Source organism: Culex quinquefasciatus, chromosome 1 (genome assembly GCF_015732765.1).
Source record: "Culex quinquefasciatus strain JHB chromosome 1, VPISU_Cqui_1.0_pri_paternal, whole genome shotgun sequence".
Classification (NCBI taxonomy): domain Eukaryota; kingdom Metazoa; phylum Arthropoda; class Insecta; order Diptera; family Culicidae; genus Culex; species Culex quinquefasciatus.
Window position 1 is genome coordinate 30,244,261 of NC_051861.1, and position 23,942 is coordinate 30,268,202.

General features: G+C 38.0%; 1 protein-coding gene across 1 annotated transcript in view; it reads left to right on the forward strand.

The window, feature by feature from the left end:
* The window catches only part of LOC6038022 (serine-rich adhesin for platelets), a 330,641-nt gene that overhangs the window by 265,509 nt on the left and 41,190 nt on the right, over positions 1 to 23,942 (forward strand). The window contains 2 exon segments of the mRNA XM_038249661.1: positions 21,136 to 21,254; positions 21,651 to 22,006. Of these exon segments, the coding sequence (XP_038105589.1) occupies positions 21,136 to 21,254; positions 21,651 to 22,006 (475 nt within the window).

Genomic DNA, 23,942 nt, shown 5'->3' on the forward strand with positions numbered 1-23,942 from the left:
CATGCATGTGTTAAGTAAATATACCGCTAAAAACAAAAAAAAATGAAAAATGTTACTTTTCGATTCCAGTGTTGAAAAATTTAACTTTTCAGCACCCATTTCAGTGCTGAAAAGTTTTATTTTTTTGAAAGGTATTATTTTTCCATTCTGTTATTTTTGGTAGGGAAAAGTAGGTCGTTTCAAAAAAAGATGACAGTTGCACAGCGGAATTGCAAAAGAGAAGTTTATGAAACATGTTGCAAAAAGAGGATTAAACTTTTTAAACTTTTCAGCATCCATTTCAGTGCTGGAAAATAGAACATTTCAGCATTTATTTGAAAAGAGTTACTAGGGGAACAGCATCTAATTCCAGCGTGCCTCCAATGTTGGCAGGTCAGAACTTTGACATTCAATTAAAGCTAATTAAAAGCGTTTTCAACTGAACTCGAGTGATAAATAGCTCAATAAAAAGTGAGCAAGCAAGTTTCTACCAAAAGTTTTGCAAAATTAGTTGTTTAAATAGTGAAAATCAGCAAATTGGATGGAGTTAGGAGCGAGTGCTTAACCTGCCAAACATACGAGAATTTCCCCTATTCGATTCTGTTATTTTTGGTAAAGAAAAGTAGGCTGTTTCGTCGCTCAAGCATTGCAGGAAAAGTAAGGAGTTTTACAACGGAACTGCAAAACGTGTTTTTTTGGTATTGACAAAGTTGTATTCAACTTGCGGCAAAACTCGTTTTTTTTAGTACTGTACGCTCGTGCTGTTAAAACCACTATTTCGCAACTTATTGCGTTGACTACTACTTTTCAAAATCAAGTTGTTGTAAATGAGACAAAAACACATACATTAAAATTCTGTTATCTTTGTCTTAGCTACAGTAATGATCATGACACACTGGAACAATACTCTGTTTTATCGGATTTTATTAAGTTTTCTATTTCTATTACTAGGGATTTCTTTAGACATGTTTGTATGCTCGGGAGGTCGTTTCAAACAACAACAAGAATAACTCGTTTACTTTGTGTTTTATCTAACACATTCACATTCTAAGTAACAGAAAGAAGATCGGAAGGCATTTGATGGTTGAGTTCGTAGCGTCTATTCTTTAACAAATTTATGAATTAAATGGTTATATAATTAAAAATCAGACTACGCTATGATTGCAGCATTGCGTTTAACACCTCATTCTATAAGTAATCATTATTTGGCTTTATCTTTCCACAGCTGGCTGTCTCAGATTAAACCATTTCATTTAAAATTTAGCAACAGTTAAACGGGAAATGTCTCATCCTCAGCATCCGATTGTTTGCCTTGAGAATAATATATAAAACCTTTCAACAAACACTATGATTTTGGGTCGCATCATCATCTTCTGTGGTGAATCCTGACCAAACACCCTACACACAAAAAAATATTTCCGAATGTTACATAATTTATGATGTAACACTTTTGCACGTCATTAAACATTTAAATTCAAATGCAATTTGATGTAAATTTGCAACAAATTATACGTAAAACCATGATTTTACGTGTGATTCAACCGTTTACGTCCAATCTCAAGTTTACATCAACTGAGTTTACACGTAATTCATTTTTTCCGTGTCGAGTAAATTCACATATTTTTTTTTTGTGTATCCTACTAACAAATTTTCAGGTTCCTGGCGCTTGTGGGGTGTAAGCACAGAGTAAATCAGCTGCCCTTGTAGCAACCTGCGCTAACTAACATTCCCGTCCCTTAAAATTGAGATCTACAAACTGACATGGCGGGCGCCGTTGGTGGCCAATGACTGTTACCTATTCGCAACTGATCTTGTTCTGGAAATCATGGTGTTTTATCTTTTCAGCGCATTCATACATGCTGTTGATAAGGGAAACACCACTAGATCGTCGAAGTCTATGATCAGTAGTGCTGAAAGGAAACTACGGTTCTGTTCAGCAACGGAGCTTAGCTCACTGGGATTTGCCAACCTGTAAAGTGCTAACAGTAATGATTGTTAAAAATAATAAAATACGTAGCTACCGAGCCTAACTCTTCAAAAAGAGTAGGTGAATGTTTCCAGCAATCAACGCTGTGAAGTGCGAAATTCGGTTTAGATGGAAAAAAATAAAAAAAAAAAAAAAAAAAAAACCATGGGTGGTCTCTCATGCTCATGCTCATGCTATCTAACACATTCACATTCTAAGCATTTTTGTATGCATTTACCTTTTTAATTTGTTTCTCAAAATTAACCTTGAAGGGCATACCAATAAATGCAAACTCATTTTGGCCTAAACCATAAAGAATGATTTTGTTCAAAACACTGGCTTAACAAGTCAAATCAAGGTATATGTCTGTAAATGGTAAATAAAAAGCATTAAAAAAAATTAGTCTTAAATAGTTACACTTAGTGTTTGACTAAAGTAAATAAATAGTTCAATATTTTCATAAAATTCAAAAATTCTTTTGAACCTGAAAATTTTCATGTCTGTTTCAATAACACTTAACACTTTTAACCTAAACTATGGACTAAACTAAGCTGTTCATTAATGTTTGCTTAGTTATCGACATGGGTGATGAATAGATCGAATGCGTAACGTGATGTCCGAATGATCCCATTTTGTTTACATCTACAAATTAGGAAGCTTTTTTCTTACTGATAAATGAGCTGTTTTATGTTTAGTTGTTTGTGTTTCATTTTGGCTAGATCTTGATATTTTTTGCTGGAAGATTGTGTGTGTGAATCAAATCAAGATTAAGACAGCTTCTGGATGGATATAACCGCATCGACTCCATAAACAATTTCAAATCACAATTTTAAAAAATGACGATCTCGCCTTCAACTTTGTAAAGATTTCTTAACTTCAACTTCAGGTTCTCAAAAGCCAAAAAAATCATTCTTGAACAAAACAAAATTTTTTTATGTGATCGATAACAATACTCTATACTTCTAGCGAACAGTAAATTGGTTCCACTTTGACAGTTCAAAATTGAGGCCGTTTTGCGAACCACTATTCAGCACCCAGTTATCGACCACTAAATTTTAAAACTTGTTAAAACAAATGTTGAATACAACTTTTTGAGGTTCTTTGAACACTATTCTACCGAGCTCAATAAGATTCCTTACAATTATGTTTGTATTTAATTCGTATTTTTCATTTTGCAAAAAATCTTCTTGCACGTATTCAAAATTGTATAAGAAAACATTTCTACACTCAACCCCCGGTGGCTGGTCACTTTTTCGTTTGACATTTTTTTAGTTTGTACCCCGTTGGTTGGTCAAAGTCAAACTTTTTACACGGTGTGTGAACTCCGTGTAAAAGGGGTGTCAAACTAAAACGTGACCCCGTTCGTTTGACAACAGTTGGTGTCAAACCATCGGGATTTGAGTATATTCGAAATTAAAAATTTCTTCGAAAACATGTTATTGATTTTTTTGCGATTTTTTTAATACTTTCTAAAAATCACTTTTTTTGTGGAAATATATAATATAATAAAAAAAGAACAAAAACATCATTAAAAATTTAATTCTAAAAGAAGGGTTTTAATCAATAATATTATCGTCGGTAATATTATCGTCTGACGACAACAATAATGGTTTTCGTTATTTCGATAATTTTATCGGCGATTCTCTTATCGCCAATAATGGACAATGACAAATATTGAAAATCTTTCTACCATATCATGTTGAATTTTCAATGCTTTCAGTAAGAATATATTTTTTGAAAATGTAGTAATTTTCAAAGTATAAATATGTAGTCGAAATTGTTCAGAAAATACCGTCTTTTTTCGAAAATAGTCAAATTTTCATAATTTGCAATATTTCAATTCAACGAAGCGAAATTTTGAATGTTTGCTAAAATTTTCACAAGGTACCGTACTTTTCGAAAATACTTAAATTTAAAAAAAACAATTTTTGTATCAAAAGAATTAAAATTTCGTTTGCTTTTCCTAATAAATCGGATTTTTTTTTGGATTTTTGGAATTTTTGGAAATACTTAAATTTTCACAAATCACCGTATTTTTATTGAAAATACTCAAATTTTCAAAATATGCAATATGGGTATCAAACGAAGGGAAATTTTGCATTAGGCTGGTACAAATTTTATTTGAAGTTTTTGTCACACAAATAAAAATAATTTTTTGACAATAAGTGATCCCACAACACTGTGCCGCAAGTGTTGCATTTCGACGCCATCGTGCTAACTTGTCGTACGTCAATGTATGTAGATTAGATAAGGTAAGGCGGGAATTTCCAGCTGTCAAAATAGTTAGCACGAAACCCGGATTTTGGGATGGGAATTTTCGGAACAGTGAAAATTTGAACATTTTCCAGGCAAATTTCACCGGATTTTTTCTGTGGGGTTGTTAAGCATGTCAAACTGAACTGAAAAACGCGTTTAGTCGATGTTTGTTAATATTTATGTTTTTAAAGCGTGTTTCGGAATAGTTCAGCAAACCCGCCTTGCCTTATCTAATCTACATACCTTAACGTACGTCGCTTTTTGACGTTCCGAGAAAAACGTGTTTTAATGTTCGTTGTAAATAATAACAAACACGTTTTGTGTGGTTGATCATTCTATGCATTGTCCCGAAGTTTGGTTGAATTTGGTTGCTAGAGTCCCGAGTTATAACTGAAAATTTTTACGGTAGTCGAGCTCGTACCTGTGTCAAACGTTTTCTGGCCTGAAATCCCTTTGGCCAATTGTCGCACTTACATACATTTTCAGGGAGTGTCAAGATAGCACGACTAGATTGAAACTACTTTCATATGAAAAGTGACAAAATTGCACGGAGTTTTTTTTTTGGTTTTTGTTGAATATCTCAGGATTGAAATCGAATTTTGGGGAACCGGGAAGGTGAGGCATTGCGAGCTGCACAAAATGGCGTTTTTAACTTAATTTGGCCCAAAATCGACATACGACAAGTTAGCACGACAGCGACGATTTTACGATGCCACTATGGTGGCGTGTCGCGGCACACGCCGGAAACATTCCGTCGGAAGCGCCGACTGATAACTATCAGTCAGTCAGATTGTGGCTCGTGACTAGGAGGCCCGGTGACTCTGACTCTGTAGTTTCCGGAGTTCCCTGGGGGAAAATTACAGTGTAGGTCGGTGCCTCGTTCAACTGGTGGAGGAGGTGGTGACGCTTAGTTGACGAAAAAAAAAACACCAACCCTCGGAAAATGGTGTAATTTGAATGGGTTTGAATAAATTATAGCATTCAGGGTTTGTGTTGTTGGTTGCGCCAAGTTGGGAGGTCGGGGCGCAACGGCAACGATGACGGTGATGATAATGATGATGACGGAAGTACACAATTAGGGTGAAATGAGGTGCCAGGAAATTGAGTTATCGCCCGGGACACACAAACACTCGCTCGCACAGTCACACAAAAGTTCACCTTCTGGTGCAACCTCTAATTGGCTGGAACGGCGTGGGAGTTTTTGTGCGTCAGTTGGGCTTTAAAAATTGAATAATTAGCTTGCTATTAAAAATGTTGAAAGGAGGGTACAGCATGAAATTTAAGCTTTTTAAAGTTTGAAATAAATTGGAAAATTTACAACAGGACAGTCATTTGTGTCTAAAAATCGAAGATACATGTTGTTCTGTGAAAACAGACAAAAAGGTCTCAAAATTATCTTCAAGCCCTCCCTGCCCATGCAACAAAGGTTTAATATTTGTTTTATTGTTGTATTTTTCCATCTTCACAAAAATGAGTTATCCTGGGTCAAAAACCTTTTTTCTGTCCTCTCTCAACCCTCCAAGATCCTTCAACAAAACCGTGCCTCACGGGCGAGCCCTCCCTGACAGACAAGATCCTTTGATTCTATTTAGTGTCCGTACATTCGAACACCAGAGAAAACATCCGACAAGAAATAAGGTCGCTGCTAAGCTACAACTAAATAAAGCGAGGGGTCAATATTGACCTTTCTGATGACGACGACGACGACCCCTGGTTGGATCATTTCGGAGTTATCAGAAGGATGGTCCGGAATGTGTCCGGTGGGAGTTGTTTCTTGGAGTGGGTAGTGTATTAGGCACGTAGAGTTCATCGGAATTTTTGAGATTTTTTGTTTTGTTTGATTTTGAATGACCCCAATTTCATAATAAATTTTATTATTAATAAAGTCACATAAAGACAAAATTCAATTAGACCGACCAGAATTTGATCCCGTAATCCAAAATAGTCTAAGAAGTTGCAAGCTCTTAACATTCTGTTGTCAAGTAGTCGTCACATCTGATGATTTCGTAGCTAATTAGAAATCCTTGTCTATCAGCAGCGGTGCATAATTCTGATAAAAATCTCATCTCCAAAGCTTTTTTCCTTCTTTTGAATTAGAAATAACGTAAAAGATGCTGTCAAAACGAGCCGCAAACCACATTTCCTTCTAATGATTTTACGCCTGATTAAGACCATCCCGCCAGCTTCCGGAACCTTCCCTGGACCAAGGGATTAAAACCTCCTATTTTCCAAGCTTTTAATGGCGGATTAAACCGCTGCTGGACCGGGCGACACGTGACCAGCAACGGTGACCACCACCGGTCACACCATCAAATGACCACACACCCGGCCCAGGCTCGGACAGAACATGAAAACTAATGAGTGTAATCTTGTACTAGAATTAAAATTTAATGGGTACTAATATTCGGGTTTATTTGCGTCGGTGTCCGGTGTCCGGAGGTCCTTGACGATGACCGGGCAACGGATGACCGGCGAGCTGGCTACGTTGAGGCCGTTCCGGGGGTGGGGGCTTCAATTTGTTGTCGTCGTAAATTTCATCCGTCTTTAGAGCGAATTAAACGGGAAATTTAGCACCGAGACCGGCGGCCTAGATCCGATATCGTAGAGGAGGCAGAAATTCTTGTTATCTTCATTAGAAATTTGGGACGATTGGTTGAAGTCGGTTGAAACAATCATTTGCTAAAACTTATTGAAAGATAAATTAATAATTCTTAAACAATTTCAACTTCAAATAAATTGTCTCTTTTTAAGTGATATTCAAGCTCGCTTCAAGATATGGTTTAAATTCCACGCCCCTGGTACCTTAATTGGAGCACTTTCCAAAGAATCAATCAGCTTTCAGATACGATGATATCCTCGCCACGACCATGGTCACGTGATGAGGCATTCTAATTTTGACGTCCTCGCTGGTCCATTCGATGTCGGCCATTTCGCCAATAATGTCGTTTCGACGAATGGGACGCCATGCTCTGCTTAAAATAATAATAAAAATATAATTCACCCAAATTACAATACCTACTTCCCATGAAATTTTTTGAAATTAAATATGTCTTTATTGAACATTCTTATAATAATTACATTTCATTTACATTCTAAGTGGTATGGCTACATGCTCTTCATCTTTGTTACATTTTTCGTTTTCTTATTAACTGTTCACATTCATTTATTTACTTCAAATTGTTTTACATTTTTGCATTGAATCGAATACATTTGGGTAAAAAAGAAAAAAAATCGCTTTAACGCTTTAAATCCTAACTTAAAACTAAAAAAGTAAATTCATTGAAATATTCAAAATCATTACAACGAGCAAACTACGAACTGTATTTTAAGATAAATCCTCCAAGCGTTCTCACTTGTTCCGCATGAGTTTTGCAACCACGCAGTGTTGTTGTCATCTCGATGAAAATGTTCAGATGTTCTTGTGGTGAAAACAGGTCACTACTGCCTTCATCCGTTGATGCTGGTTGGTTTTCCTTCGGTTGCTGACTGAAGCCAGGAGGTGTTTTATTCTCTGCAACTCTTTGCCGCGGATTCAACGGCAATGGCTGCAGATTTGGAACCACTCGAACAGATCCCGCTCCAGGTGACGCCAAAGCAGGAAAATCCCCGTCCGTGAAAGTTGGTGGTGTTTTGCGACGATTTGGTTGGTGCCTCGTCGTCGCTTGCTGCCGAATTTTCACAAACTCAGCACGTTTTGGGCAGCTTCGATTCTTGGTCGAATGGTCGCCGCCGCAATTGAAGCATTTCGCTTCGATGTTCTCGTTGATTGTTTCGCAAGCTTGAGTTTTGTGCTCACCTCCGCAGGTTGCACAACGACTCTTGATGAAACAGTTCCTTCCACCATGTCCAAACTGCAAACAGTTCGAACACTGTGTCACGTCACGGTGCACTGGACGATAACGTTCCCAAGTCACGATGATGTTGAAAATTGCCCGAACTGCTTTCAGCTCAGACGGCGTCGTCGATCATTTCTCCAGATGAACCAGGTACAGTTGGTCACGATACTTGATGTCCTTGTTGTGTCTCGTCATCTTGAAGACTTCGATCACGTTCAACTTAAGAGTTTTGAGCTCTTCTTTCAGCACATTCACATCCATGTCGTACAGGCCTCGGAGGACCTGTTTCATGGGGCGTTTACCTGGATCGTCATGGCTGTAGTATTCAATCTTTGTGTTGTTCAGGAAATCCCGAACGTAGTTGTAATCCTTTCTGGTAGGTAGCAGAATTTTGAGTCCATCAGTACACAAGCGAATGGAAGCTCGTAAAGCATCAGATTTGATAAACCCGGTCAGCCACTTTCGCACCGAATCCGATGACGATGTTTTCACAAAAATGGGCGGCAACTTTTCCCGTTGTTCAAATTCTTCCTTCTCGCTCACGTCCACAGGGAGGGTAGCGAACTGGTTTCCAGACAATTTTTGAGCGTCCTTGCTCAAACTGCCTGGCTTTGCAGGTAGCGCTTCGGCATTCTTTAGCTTCTTCAAATCTGCCGATCCTGCTGGTGAGGACCGCCTCTTTTTCTTGCCGTGAGGCATTTTTTGCACTTTTTAGCACTTTTTTGGTTTGTGAGGGAAGCACGTCTGACTCGCTTCTCTGCTGATCGCAGACTACCTACTTCCCATCGATTGAACGCCAACTGCAATTTCTTCTACTCGGTTGGTATCTCCGTTTGACAGTTCTCGTGCTTCGATTGGTACTTTTGTTTTGAGAGGCCGTTCTCTAATCTAGATTAAATTTTCAAAACAACCCATCCCTCATGGGTTTCCTTTGCCTATCCAGCTTTTTAAGCGAAAATGGCGTTCGAATGGTGAACGCCCGAAATGTCAAAATCACGCAGTGGTACCAACATTACGACAAAAGTGTGCCATGGCATGACAGAAGCATTTTTTTCTAATGTTGGTGCTACTGCGCGATTTTGACATTTCGGACGTTCAACATTTGAACGCCATCTTCGCTTAAAAACCTGGATAAATCCTATAAACTGAAGACCATAATGATTTGATTCAAATCACGATTTATTTTATGAATACTTTTAAACGTGCAAGTCATAAGCACTCTGATAGTTTTTATTTAATTTGTTAGCTGTAAAAACGACACAGTTTTATATTTGTAATTCTCAAATTTATTCAATTTATCTAAATAATTCCTTGACAGCTTTTGTTATACAGTAGTTGTTCGGTAACTGGGCTGCTTTTTAACTGGGCGATCGATAACTGGGCTGTAGCCCATTTAAAAAGCAGACTAACGTCAAAAAAAACCAAAATAAACCAAAATGACCGAGGGGTTAATGGATGCAAAAATCATATTCAATAAATAAAAAAAACTTTTTTTCCAACTTTTGTTTAATTTCAAGTTACAATTAAAGAAATATGAAACGTAAGCATTGTAAATAAATTTGAGTAAATTTTATTTTTTTATTTCATCTCCAAGCTCTCTACAATTTTCGAGTGGAACTGGCTCCATATACACAAAAATGGCTTTTATAAGCCAAGGATAACATGTCTACAAAGTTTAATTGAAATCGGAGTGGATCGGGCACAAAAGTGTCAGGAAAATTCCAGATTTGGGCTGCAATTGCTCTATTTAATAGTGTTTTTCGGAATATCAGAAAGTTTTATTTACAACTCGTTGCTAAATTCAATTTTTTCAGCAATCTTCTTATTTACGTTTGCATTCCGTAATGCTTGAAATATTTTTTTTATTGTTTTGATTCTTTAACCTGGGGTCCTTTTCGGTCTTTTTAAAAAATAAATTCGCCTTAACTTTTACTATATCAATGCCTCTTCTCTCCAGGTTTCTAAACGAAAATGGCGTTCGAATGATGAACACTCGAAATGTCAAAATCACGCGGTGATACTAACATTACGAAAAAAGTGTACCATGGCATGACAGCCACATTTTATTTGTTATGTTGGTGCTACTGCGCTATTTTGACATTTCAGACGTTCACCATTTCGAACGCCATCTTCGCTTAAAAACCTGGATAGATAGGAAAATCAGCAAGCTTAGTACAAGAGAGAATAGAGGCATCGACATGTGTGCAAGAGCCTTGAAACTGCCTGACATTAAATTAATAGTATAAATTTAACATTTTACCTAACAAATAAACCTCGGACGACTCACAAGGAAGCGTCCATAAAAAAAGTTACTTTAAAAGTATTGGGGTCCTTTTTGATCCCACACTTTAAGAAATGACCGAAATTCCAGTTTTTTTTACTAATTCCCTTTCCGAAACCGACCTGGAAAAACGGATTTGGTCACTGTGGCCACCAGGAATCTGCTACGAATGAAAAAAGACCTCTTTAAGACACCAACCTGTATCTCCAGCAAATTTTCAACCAATCAGGATGCTCCGAGTTGCATTTGACAGGTATTTTTTCTATACTTTGACCACAAATATTGATGTTGGGCTCCGGAAATCCGGAACATCCGTAAAGTTCATTTTTACTGCTTTCATTACACTTAGTTGAAATTGATCCATAAAATTTACTTAAAACACAATACACGATTGACAAAACCTGAAACTAGTTCTCGGGTACCGTCATCTGGGGCGAATCATGACACATGGGGTGAATTGAGACAACTGCTGTTGCCGCTAAAAAAATCAAATTATTCGCTCTACAGCATTGCCTTGGCGTTCTCGATTGCGAGATTCCTACTCGGAACTAGGTGTCCGAAGGGTGTGATTGTTGAGGCAATTGCAAACCTCTTTTTACACCTTAGCTTCCCATCCACCCCGGGATTCGAACTGACGACCTTTGGATTGTGAGTCCAACTGCCTACTAGCGACTCAACCGAGGGAGACGACTTCTACACCTGGATTGAGCTAACGACCTAACCTCAAGGCTAGACCGGGGCAAACATTTACTTCCCCGTCCGACGGAAGGCGTGGTCAGACAAATCTCGTCTCGAAAAATGCCACCGGGACCGTTTGGAATCGAACCCAAGCCGACTGGGTGAGAGGCAACCCCGCTTACCCCTACACCACGGTACCGGATGTTGCTGCTGTTACTGCTCAATAATTGGATATTTTTGATTGGTTTCGGATAGAACAGATACAGATTAACAAAAATGGTGCATCAATTTCCAAATTTCAATCTTCAAGCTGTCCCTATTCAGAGTGAAGTCCCGAATCGCCCCAGATGGTGTAAACCCACATATAACTTCATGAAATTATTGATAAAAGTAATGCACTCATCAATTGGTTCAAAACTGGAATTTATTGCTAACAGTAGCCGGCCATTGACTTCCCGTGAATTTTAATTTGGGCAACAACTTCCTCGTCCGGAAACATCTCTTGCTTGGAATTCGACTTTTCGATGTTTGCGTATTTGTCCATCACGTTCGTTCCAGATCAGTACACCCAAAATTCAGGATCGAGATAATCGTTCTCTCAAAATTTCTTGAGGGCTCAGTGCCAAAATCGATAGAATAATGGTACCAACTCACACCATCATAACAAATGAGTTCATTCGTTAGTTGAATCAATAAATCTCCAAAAAGTGTCATACATCGACTTCTGACTTCTCCTTGGTCACCAAGCTGTGGTGGCCGAGGCAGCTAAGTCATTGGATTGGTCTGTCAAAGGTCTCTGGTTCGATTCCCGTTGTCGACACTTTTGGGTTTTTTGTTTTACGGATGAACTTTTTTTGCAAATGAACCTCGAGAGAATAGTTCTATCGCCCATCTCGAGCTGTGTTCTCTGCGTCCGTAAATGGTACCACTATTCTCTCGACTCGAGACCATCATTCTCTCGGACTAGCGCTGCCAGTTTTGGGTGTAGGTATACACGGTACAGAATCTTACTCTTTACGGCTCCGAGTGTCAGTAAATTGGGCGGAGGACCCTCTTCAGGCCAGGGTGCAATTTACCCGGAACCCTCTTGAAGATAATACACGGCGCTTCATTAACCACATGAGAAGATTTCCCTGGCAATGTTCGTGGGCTACTTGGCAACCAGCCAGTCAACCGGAAAAGGACTGTCTGTCTGTTTCAAGAGACGGGACAGAAACTAGCCATCCGGAAAGCCTAATTTGGGGAAATGGCTTGGAACGAGTCCTCCATATGTGTTTGATATATTTGGAAAAATATTCTAATTACACATTAATACTTTGCTAAACGTTTTCATTTCACATCCATAATCAACCTGCCAAAACGTGTTACTACACCCAGAAGAAAGACCTCTGACATGTGACTTTCATATCACGCGTATTCCCGAAAAAGACACGTGACATATTGTCCGTTTCTTTCAAAGGTACACGCCGCGTGGCATTTCAGAATATTCCATAGACATTTTGCAGCAATTTTCTGCACTTTTGGTGCAATATAAAACATACTTGGCAACAATGCCGGGCGATTCGAAGAAGAAGATCAACAAAAACAAAACGCGCATTGTGGGATTTGACAGCACGCATTTGCCGAAAGTGCGGCGCGTCGTTTCGAGGCTGGTTTGCCGCGTGTCATTCTCGGGAATACGCGCAATATCAGCCTCGAAACGACGCGCCGCGCTTTCGCCAGTTGCTCGCTGTCAAATCCCATACTGCGCGTTTTGTTTTTGTTGATCATCTTCTTCGAATCGCCTGGCATTGTTGGCAGGTATGATTTTTTAGCACCAAAAGTGCAGAAAATCGCTGGCAACAATGTCTACGGCACAGTGAGAAATGCCACGCGGCGTGTAGTTTTGAGAGAAACGTACAATACAATGACACAGCAAGCAAGCTTTGCCTTTCTTTTCTCGTGTAGTTCTAGTAGCTCATCGGTAAAGGGACAACCTAGTAATCAAAAGGCCTCCATTTGACACTCTATCGGAAACCATTTTTTTTTTTTTGTCAGAAGATTTGTCCTCTAAAGTCAACGTCCCTTGGTTCATTTTTATGACTTACGAACGGAGAAGCAATGATTCTTTGGATGACGAGTAAGACGATTCCGGACTGATGCTGCCAGAGCTCAACTCACACCAGGCACAGTTTGGTTGTAATTACGTACTACGAGCAAGTCTTACCGACTGGACAAAGTTGCAACAACTCTGGATGTGATGTTGTTTTTGTTACATCGACAACACTTTTTCGCCCCTCGGTCCTCGAATAAGTGTACAATTTGCTCGTCGAGTTCTGGGATGGTGAGTTCATCAAAGAGTCGAAATATGGTGAAACAGAACACGCTTTCACTCTTGAAAAAAAAAGATCTGCCTTTTTTGGCCCTAGAAGAGGAAAAGCGAACCATCCAAGGCCCCTCTTAGCAAAGCAGCTTATTGCAGAATGCTGACGTTCCGTACAAAGTGAAAGTTTCAATTAGTTTCGGCAGCCAGAGCGAGTCGGAGTGCCCTCCAGCGTCGAGTTTTGATACCACACCATCACTGCTGGCTCTGAAACGGGAGTCTCGAATTCGGGGAAAATTCGAAAGCTACTTACGAGATGCTTCAACGAATGCAGCTTTGGCAACTTACTGAAGGTTAAAAGGGAAAAAAATAGAATATTGCAGTGTTTTGATGTTTTTTGAAGCTTAATTGTTTGATAGATGTAACAGGTTATAAATAATTACATCAACTTTAATTTTAACTATTCAAAAGTCAGCTCGAAGCCTTTAAAAAAGGCATCCCCTTTAATTGGACTCGCGCTGGCCACTTAACTACGATACCCCTTATCAGGCGCACATCAGCCTCCCCGGACCACCCCCTTCTGGCAGGGGTCCCGTTCATTATCCTGCGGAAAGGCCCCTTTTTTCTCGGTCCATTCGTTTTATCTCTTCTTTTTATTCACACTGGTACGCGTTCGCCGCTCTTCTCATTCCCGAAAACCATAAATCATTAACTGTCCGAACAATTGATGTGCAGTTCCGTAGTTTTGCTTTTACAGCCCCCGGGAACCAACCCTTCCCGCCATGGAGTTGGCCGAAACAGGGGGTTGGTCACTTTCCAACTGCGAGAAAGATAATGAATGACCATTTTCCGAAAGTGTTTGTAGACCTAGGAAGCTCCACCACCAGGCTAATGACAAATGGTCGGAACGGCCTCCCCCATTTTCCCAAGGATTTGATGATGGCCTGGCCACCCTACCTCCTCACTAATACAATCTCTTTTTTTATCTCTGAACCCACTAGTGATGGGCTGGGCGGTGGGCGGCCGTCGATGGTAAAAGCTTTTCAAGCTTGACCCTTTTTGAGCAAAGTGTGCTTTTTTCCCTCTTTTCAAGGGAAGCTTTAGAGTCCATTACAACAAAGGGAAATTTATGACAGGGATTTAATGTAGGTACATTGAACAATATCGGCATTCTGAATGTATGAAAAGTAAACATACAAAATTAATTCAAAAACTGAATTAGAGACATAAAGCTTTCTAGTAAAAAAAAATATTCAAAAATCTGGGGGCGAAAACATTTTTTTCTCAAAAAAACAAAATTTTGATGTAAATAGATCAGAAGTGCATTTTTCTTCTTTGATAATTATATATTATTTGAACAGTTGTCTACGAAATCGGTCTTTTTTAGAATTTAAATTTTTGTATTTTTTAATCCGACGGAAACTTTTTTGGTGCCTTCGGTATGCGCAAAGAAGCCATTTTGCATCATTAGTTTGTCCATATAATTTTCCATACAAATTTGGCAGCTGTCCATACAAAAACGACGCATCAAAATTCAAAAATCTGTATCTTTTGAAGGATTTTTTTGAACGATTTGGTGTCTTCGGCAAAGTTGTAGGTATAGATATGGACTACACTGAAAAAAATTATACACGGTAAAAAAAATTGGTGATTTTTTATTTAATTTTTTGTCACTAAAACTTGATTTGCAAAAAAACACAATTTTTTTTTTTATTTTTTGATATGTTTTAGAGGACATCAGATGACAACTTTTCAGAAATTTCCAGGTTGTGCAAAAAATCTTTGACCGAGTTATGAATTTTTGAATCAATACTGATTTTTTCAAAAAATCGAAACATCGATCGTAACAATTTTTCAACTTTATTTTTCGATGTAAAATCAAATTTGCAGTCAAAAAGTACTCTAGTGAAATTTTGTTAAAGTGTACCGTTTTCAAGTTAAAGCCACTTTGAGGTAACTGTTTTGAAATTATTCGCAGTTTTTCATATTTTTTTTAATTAGTGCACATGTTTGCCCAATTTTGAAAAAAAAATTCTTTTTCCGATCTTTTCGAAAACAATGTTGCTTTAAAACAAATGAAAACAATATTTTCAAAAAAATCAAATAAAAACTAACTTTTCAAAAGGGCGTAATTTTTAATGTCGCCTACAGTCCAAACAGTTTTTTTTTTCAATTTTTTTTTCAATTCGGTTATTCTCGAGGTAGGCCTTGCGCGCGACGCATCCACGGTAATTGCCGGTATGGTTGCCGTCACAGTTCGCGCACTTTATGCGCGTCTTGGTTTGTTCTGCCTTGTCCCCAAAGTTCGCCTTTCGTGGCAGTGCGCACGCCTCCGAGAGGTGTGACTCACCGCACTTCACGCAGCGGGGCCGGAGGTTGCAGTTCCGCGAGCCGTGGCCGAATTTCTGGCAACGGTGGCATTGCGCTACGTCCGTCGGGTTCTTGGTGTAAAACCGCCAGTTTACCCAAAACCGTCCAACGTTTTAGTCCACCGCAGGTCTTGGATCTTGACGGTGCCGCGGTCGAAGTACAACAGGTACAGTGTGTGTGTACCTGTTACCGTTGTCTTGCGCGAGAGCACTTTAATCTCCCGCGGTTTTATTCGGGCGTCCGAAAGGTGACCCTTCAGGTCGGAGATCGAACGGTCTTGATAACCCTGCAAGACGACCTTAACAGGGGGCTTCTCGGGGTTGAATGTGTAGAAGTTGAAGTTGCTACGCTTCAATTCTTCAAACACCAGGTCGAAATTCTTTTTGGTCAGTGTGATCACTTGCACTGCCGACTTACCGATTTTCAGGCAATATCCCAGGCCTTCCAGCAACTCGTCAACATCGTCCGCTAACGTGTCCAAAACAAAAATTGGAGGTGGTCTACGTTCCAATGGAGAGTTGTTCTTTTTTGACGTCGGCACTTTTTTCCGTGCACGACCATCATCGTCGTCGTCGTCGTCGGTAGTGCTGCTACCGTCGGTGTTGTTGTTTTCTTCGTCGTCGCTCAGCATCTGGAACTCGTTCCTGATGGGGATGTTGGCGGATGTTGATGTGCCACTGGTCGTGGCACCGGAAGTACCGGAACGGGTTCGCACTGGTGATCTTGGGACATATCCAGGATGTAGTAACTTTTTGTCGATGCCTTCTGCGTTCACGCTCCCCTGCGCGATGGCGGTCGACACGGCGTTGGTTTGTTTACCTTTTTGCACACGGCTGGTAGACGAACTTCGCGGGTTTTTCGAGGCCGCACTCGAACTGCCACGGCCACGGCCGGCCTTTGACATGCTGGAGAAGCAAACTCGCGGGTAACCACAATCAATTGGGTCCTAAAATGAAGCTTAGATTGCTGATATTATTGTTTACAGCGATGAAGCTTATTTTTCTGAGTACAATGACCCTTTGTTCGACCACAAAGAGTTTAAAATGGATTTTTAAATCAATTTTGAAAAATTAACCTAGCGGTCCTTCTTGACAGAAAAGCTTCTACTTGACAGCTCGTTCCAAGGGGACCATAGTTAATCCATCGGAAAAATGTTGTCCTGTCAAAAAAAAATTTGCATTAAACTGAAAAAAAGTGATCAGAAATGGTTTTTAATAGTGTTTTTTACCGTTGTACATAAAAATTGACATAGGGCTTTAGTACCCAATTACGGCGAAAAAAATCGAAAAAACGATGGAGCACTGAGCACTAGCTGCTTGCTCTCGTGCGTACACGGAGGGAGCTGACCAAACAGTTTTTTTCAAAATTGTTTTTCCCCTTTTTTCTGGAAGCTATTTTGAGAAACTTCTGAATACGTTTTTGTTTTTCTATCTAGTATTTTTATGCATTCAAATTATTTTGTATGGAGTTTTTTTTTATAAAATTTTGCTAATTTGTTCGAGGTTTTTAGTGTTGTATTTATTTATTTGAATTTCACAATTTACATAGCAAAAAAATTGAAAATTTAATAGGTTGAATATTGCCTCTTTTTTAAGTAATACTACCTAAAAACATTGTAAAAATGTGATCCTGATGAATATTCAATGAATGAAATGAAATTTCATCATTTTCTGGTGTAAGATTACACTTTTTTTTTGTTACAAAATATGTCAAAATTTTCTGATGAAAATGAACATCATTTTTTCTGTGTACAATGAAACAACGATGGTTTGACTGTTGTCAAACGAACGGGGTCACTTTTTAGTTTGACACCCCTTTTAAACGGATTTCACACACAGTACCAAACGTTTGTTTTGAAAGAGTTCGTGAGCACCGTGTAAAAAGTGACAGTTCGTCACATTTTAGTTTGACTTTGACCAACCAACGGGGTACAAACTAAAAAAGTGTCAAACGATAAAGTGACCAACCACCGGGAGCAAAAAGGTACACGGAAAAAATCCGACTTTCATTGCTAGGGGTTTAAACCCCAATTTTTATTTTCTATTTTTTTAAAAACATTTCAAAATAAGAAATTCCGAGATGTATACCGAATTTTTAACCCATAGTTACCCCTTGGGTGGTGAAAAGAGTGGTCGGAAAGTGGCACCGTTTTCAAATGTCAAAGCCAGAGGCGCCGACCAGTCCAAAATTTTGGGGGGGCACGGTTGTTTTCCGAAATCGTTAGGTGAGAGTGGCGATTTGATGTTTAAGTTTATTGTATATTACGAATTTTACCAATTTGAATATTACGATGTGATACGAGTTTTTTTCATCCCAAATCATTTTTTTTAAAGATAATTTATAAAAACGTGATTGAGAATGTTTATTTGGGGAATTTTTTATATGTTTGGAAGGCGAATTCCTTCTAATTGGCATATTCTCACTTTATTTACCACAATAAATATTCCAAAATTTAAAAAAAAGTTTAAAAAACTCTAGGGTTAAAAAGAACTCATGGCTTAAAAATTAAAAAAAAATCAAAAGTAGAAATTCAGAAATTTAAAAAATCAGAAATTGTTTAAAAAATCGAAAATTTAACATCAATTTATTTGTTAAGAATTTAAGATTATATGAATTTAAAGAATTTAAGAATTTAAGAATTTAAGAATTTAAGAATTTAAGAATTTAAGAATTTAAGAATTTAAGAATTTAAGAATTTAAGAATTTAAGAATTTAAGAATTTAAGAATTTAAGAATTTAAGAATTTAAGAATTTAAGAATTTAAGAATTTAAGAATTTAAGAATTTAAGAATTTAAGAATTTAAGAATTTAAGAATTTAAGAATTTAAGAATTTAAGAATTTAAGAATTTAAGAATTTAAGAATTTAAGAATTTAAGAATTTAAGAATTTAAGAATTTAAGAATTTAAGAATTTAAGAATTTAAGAATTTAAGAATTTAAGAATTTAAGAATTTAAGAATTTAAGAATTTAAGAATTTAAGAATTTAAGAATTTAAGAATTTAAGAATTTAAGAATTTAAGAATTTAAGAATTTAAGAATTTAAGAATTTAAGAATTTAAGAATTTAAGAATTTAAGAATTTAAGAATTTAAGAATTTAAGAATTTAAGAATTTAAGAATTTAAGAATTTAAGAATTTAAGAATTTAAGAATTTAAGAATTTAAGAATTTAAGAATTTAAGAATTTAAGAATTTAAGAATTTAAGAATTTAAGAATTTAAGAATTTAAGAATTTAAGAATTTAAGAATTTAAGAATTTAAGAATTTAAGAATTTAAGAATTTAAGAATTTAAGAATTTAAGAATTTAAGAATTTAAGAATTTAAGAATTTAAGAATTTAAGAATTTAAGAATTTAAGAATTTAAGAATTTAAGAATTTAAGAATTTAAGAATTTAAGAATTTAAGAATTTAAGAATTTAAGAATTTAAGAATTTAAGAATTTAAGAATTTAAGAATTTAAGAATTTAAGAATTTAAGAATTTAAGAATTTAAGAATTTAAGAATTTAAGAATTTAAGAATTTAAGAATTTAAGAATTTAAGAATTTAAGAATTTAAGAATTTAAGAATTTAAGAATTTAAGAATTCAAGAATTTAAGAATTTAAGCATTTCAGAATTTTAGAATTTAAGAATAACCCAAAAGATACACAAACGGTTTTTAATAAAATCAAAAAAGCATTATGACGATTTGATACGACCAAAAATTTGCAATTTTTAAAAATGAAATCAAGAAAAAAATTACCTCAAATTACTCCAAAAATATCGAATTTATCAGCATTTTTTTTAAATGTAAAGCTGTCAACAAATGACCATTTTGAAAAGTGTTTCAGTTCATTTTCGCTAAATCCTGATCTACAATGGCAAATCGCAGAATGTTGCGTCTGAAAACTTGATGATTGTTTTGGCAAGAGTTTGCGTAAGTTTGCTCTTGTATACTAAGCATGCTGGTTTTCCTACCTAGTTAGCATAAGAGAGCGCAGTAGTATAGATGAAATGTTGTCGATTTAGAAAACAACAAATGTTTTTGAACTGTTTTACAGATTCGCTTACAAGAATTCTATCCAATTCCAATTCAGTTTTAAATATTATTTTCAATTATTTCTGTATTTTTTTTGTAATATTTAAAATAAGAATATTTTTCTTCCAAAATTTCTGGAGGGGCACAATGTATGGGCTGCCCCCCCTGCCCAATTTTAAGGGGGGCAAAAAGTACCGTGCCCCCCCAGAGTCGGCGCCCCTGGTCAAAGCAAAACCATTTTTCTATTCGCCAGAAACTGCAAGTATTGTAATCGATCATTCTAAAAATGGTTAAAAATATATTCTATTTTTTGCCGTTTTGTTCAGAACTTCGTGAGAACATTAGCAAGATATAAAGAAGACGAATTTAGAGAAGCTCTTGTTGCAGTTGATGGCATCTTTTTTCCAGAGAGGTCTTAAACGATTGATTCCGCCCGGCTGATTTGAACTGGTCACATTACATTGAACAAAAAGTTGTTCATCAAAGTAGGAGTTCTTTGTCACCCGTAAAAATCTCCATTTAAACGATTGTAACTTGCAAACACCCGATTTTGCTGCAAACAATGTCAAAACACATTATACTATCTATAAAACAACTCGCATACCCGTAAGCAAAAAAGTCATGCTCGTGCTTGAACGGCTACATTGTAAATGTAAACAATGTGGGTTCATACGAAAATTGCGTTACGCATTCTCTCTTTGCATCCCCTAGGTTACCCCCAAGGTTACTCCCACTAACGGTAGATTTCAGAAGAGCTTGTAAAAAGTGTTTCTTTTGTGCTGATAGTTTTAAAATATTTATAATATACAAGCCATACCCGACAAACTTCGTTCTGCCTATTTTTTTCGTTTGTTCACGCAGAAAAATGTTTTGTAGAATCAGCCTGTACGGGGTTTGTTTCAACAAAAATGTTGTTGAATATAATCAACGCCGATTTGCGTTGAAACAAACCTTGATCAAATCCACAAAAATCTTTTGTTATTTTGAAAAAGTTGCTTTGACGTTTAGCGTTGATTCAACAAAAATCTTGATTTTCAAATCAACAAAATGTTTTGTTGATTCAAATATTCCTTATTTTTCTGCGTGTTGACGTTTCTAGCTCTTTTCCTTATTCAGCCTCCTGTAATCAAAATTTGATTTTACGTAACTTTTCCCATACAATCGGCAGATTTTCCGGAATTGATTCCGGAGTGGCCAAAGTTATAAATTTTTGGCGTAAGAACCTTCCGTGTTCAACTTTTTCGCGTTCGAACAAAACCATCGAAATTGTTTATATATCTAGATAAGATAAACATTTTTAATCTTCGGTACATTATTTTGCTCAATCTTACAAGATAAATGACAAATTATTTAGCTCCACCGAAATCCAGCACCTGCGTAACATCCCCAATCACCACCATGCAATTTGTTCTAATAAAGTTCCTCTTTCCACCCTCTCCTCACTTCACAGGTCTGCAGCAAAGTGTTTGGAAATGCATCCGCCCTGGCCAAGCACAAGCTGACGCACAGTGATGAGCGGAAGTACGTTTGCGGAATGTGCTCGAAAGCGTTCAAAAGACAGGACCATCTGTGAGTATATTCGGGTTGCGGGGTCCCAAGTTTCTTCCCTCAATAACCAGGATTCTTGTCGGGCTCATCTAGCTGCCTCTTGAGGGGATGCACGAAAAAGATTGCGTCTTGAAAAATCTGACAGTTGTTGACAGCAGTCACTTTGACAGCTGTCAGATTGGCAAATTATTCAACGAGGCTTAATTGTTTTCGAGCTTCCGTTTCCTAGAATTTCCGTGTTTGTCTCCAAACAATCCTCTGCCAGCCGTTCGACCAGATGGTCCAGGTCGGTCAATCAGCGTGTTATGAAGTCTTCGACAGCCCCGAAATTGCGTTCATACGCACACACACACCTTCAACTAATTGGATTTTTTGCCTTTCCGACTTTCTTTTCCCCACCTTTACCAATACCCACAGCAATGGCCACATGCTGACGCACCGGAACAAGAAACCGTACGAGTGCAAGGCGGACGGCTGCGGCAAGTCGTACTGCGACGCGCGGTCACTCCGGCGACACACGGAGAACCACCACAGTGGCACCACCCCGGGGACGACGACCCCCACGCCGATGGCCGCCCCCAGTCCGGGCCCGTCGCAGTCTCCGCCCCTCAACACCTCCGGCAGCAACTCTCCGGTGAATCCGTCGTCGTCGTCGTCGGTGGCGTCTCCGTCGGTGACAGTGACGACCCTGGCCACGGCGGTATCGACGGCAGCTAGCCACGGTACGACCGGGCCACTCAGCGGGCTCAGCCTGTCACCGGCTACCGCCAGTGGTGAGTTTTGTTTTTTTTTCTTTTTCTGAGGTTAAACGGAAACTTGAAGAAGAATGTAGATCAAGGCTGTACACCGAAACCCCGATGGTTTGACACCAACTGTTGTCAAACGAACGGGGTCACTTTTTAGTTTGACACCCCTTTTACACGGAGTTCACACACACTACCAAACGTCAGAAATAGCGATTTTGACAACCGCACCACTACACACTCAATCGCGGGTACCTTAGGTAGAAATCCATGAATGTAGATCTTGGCCTTAAGCCCATGCAAAAACTAGTACTTTTCACGCGAAATATAGTTCATTCTTTTAGCGTGCACAGAGCAATAAAGCTTTCTAGGCCCAGTGAAAAAAATATAATTTAACTCAAAAATGACGAACTCCTCGTCACAGTGTCCTGATGCAAACAATGATCGAGCTGTAGCTGTCACAGCCCTGCGAAGTATGTTGGCTGACATATCGGGCAGTCAGTCAAATAAACCAGCTAGAAGTCGCTTGACAAAAAAAAATTGCTAGAAAGAGATAGGAAACCTGATGCAAACAAACGTCCAGCTGTCATGTAAACATGCTTTGAATGTGTTGGTAAATTTCTGACTAGAAAGCCTTATTCTCTGAAACTTCTTTCTTTTATTTTATTTGTTGTTGATTTGATTTATTATTGTTGAGGTGGTAGACGGTGTATTTCACTTTTGGGGCAATGACTGTCAATGATGGTTGAAAGTGTTTTTAAATCAAACATGGCCGCCAAATGGCCGATCGGGCTAGTTGCCTTTCAGAGCCTTAACAAGTTGCAACACGTCGTTATCTTAATCATCTGCTAGCTCGGTGCTTCATTTCAATGCTTGAAATATGACGGAAGTCAGAGAGAGTCATATCGTGCTTTCCATTTCATTAGGGCGCAAAACTTTTGTAAACAAGAGTGTATCCCTCTCACACCTTATGGAAACTGTCATTCGAGTGAAAGGGATACACTATTGTTTACAAAAGAAAGTTTTGTGCCCTCTTGAAATGTTAGGTTCCATATACATGTTTTAACATTTGCATTGTTGCTAGTTTTATGCTAACTATAAATGCCAGTTTTATATTTCTGGCATGAGTTCAATTTCATTGTTTACTAACTACTCCTTACCTCAACCTTTCTACAGAATTTCTTCTAACAGGTATAGTGGAATGTAATTAAGAGACAAGCAGTCAACTTGGAACTTTTTGCTCGACTTAACAGCAATAAAAATCCAATCAGGCAAAATTGCTATGTCCAGTTTGATGAGAATTTCCTGTGAAGTAACAATTGGACAAACTCGTAATTAAAAGCAAACCAATTTCAGGTGAATTTGATGATGAATTTCTGATGCTTCACAGAATGTTGGAAATCAATTGGATGCAATTCAGTCATCTAGATTTTAACAAATCTTTTTATGTTTTCGCAACATTCCTGTGTCGAAATCTGCAAAATCTTCGTAAATCTACAACTTTCTCAACAAGCGTCGCTAACAATAGAACAAATCTCGCGTTCCCTTCTTCGAAAAGTTCCTGTTTGTTATCTCAAAGTATGCCGTTCTCTTCAATCCACCGGTGAAGGCCACAACCCAAGGCTGTCAGTGAAAGGTTGAGCAAATCCTACCCCAGCTTCAATAAACTGTCAACGGCAATCACATTTTTCCTCATCTTGAAGGAAGAAAGAAAAGTTTTTCCAACCGATCTTTTCTCCCCTTCATCTGGTGTGTGGTTCGAGCGTTTCCACTTCGATATTCTCAGGTTCAATTTTCATTTTTCTCGTTTTCCCACATTCACACACTCACATCGAAGAACAACCCACACGTTCCAGCAATGGAGCCAACCTTCATCCATCATCGTCGCCAGGAATCTCAACCATTTACCGAAGAAAGGCTATAAAAGGGAAAAAGGAATTGCTTCTAGTTGTCTACAGTAAAACCC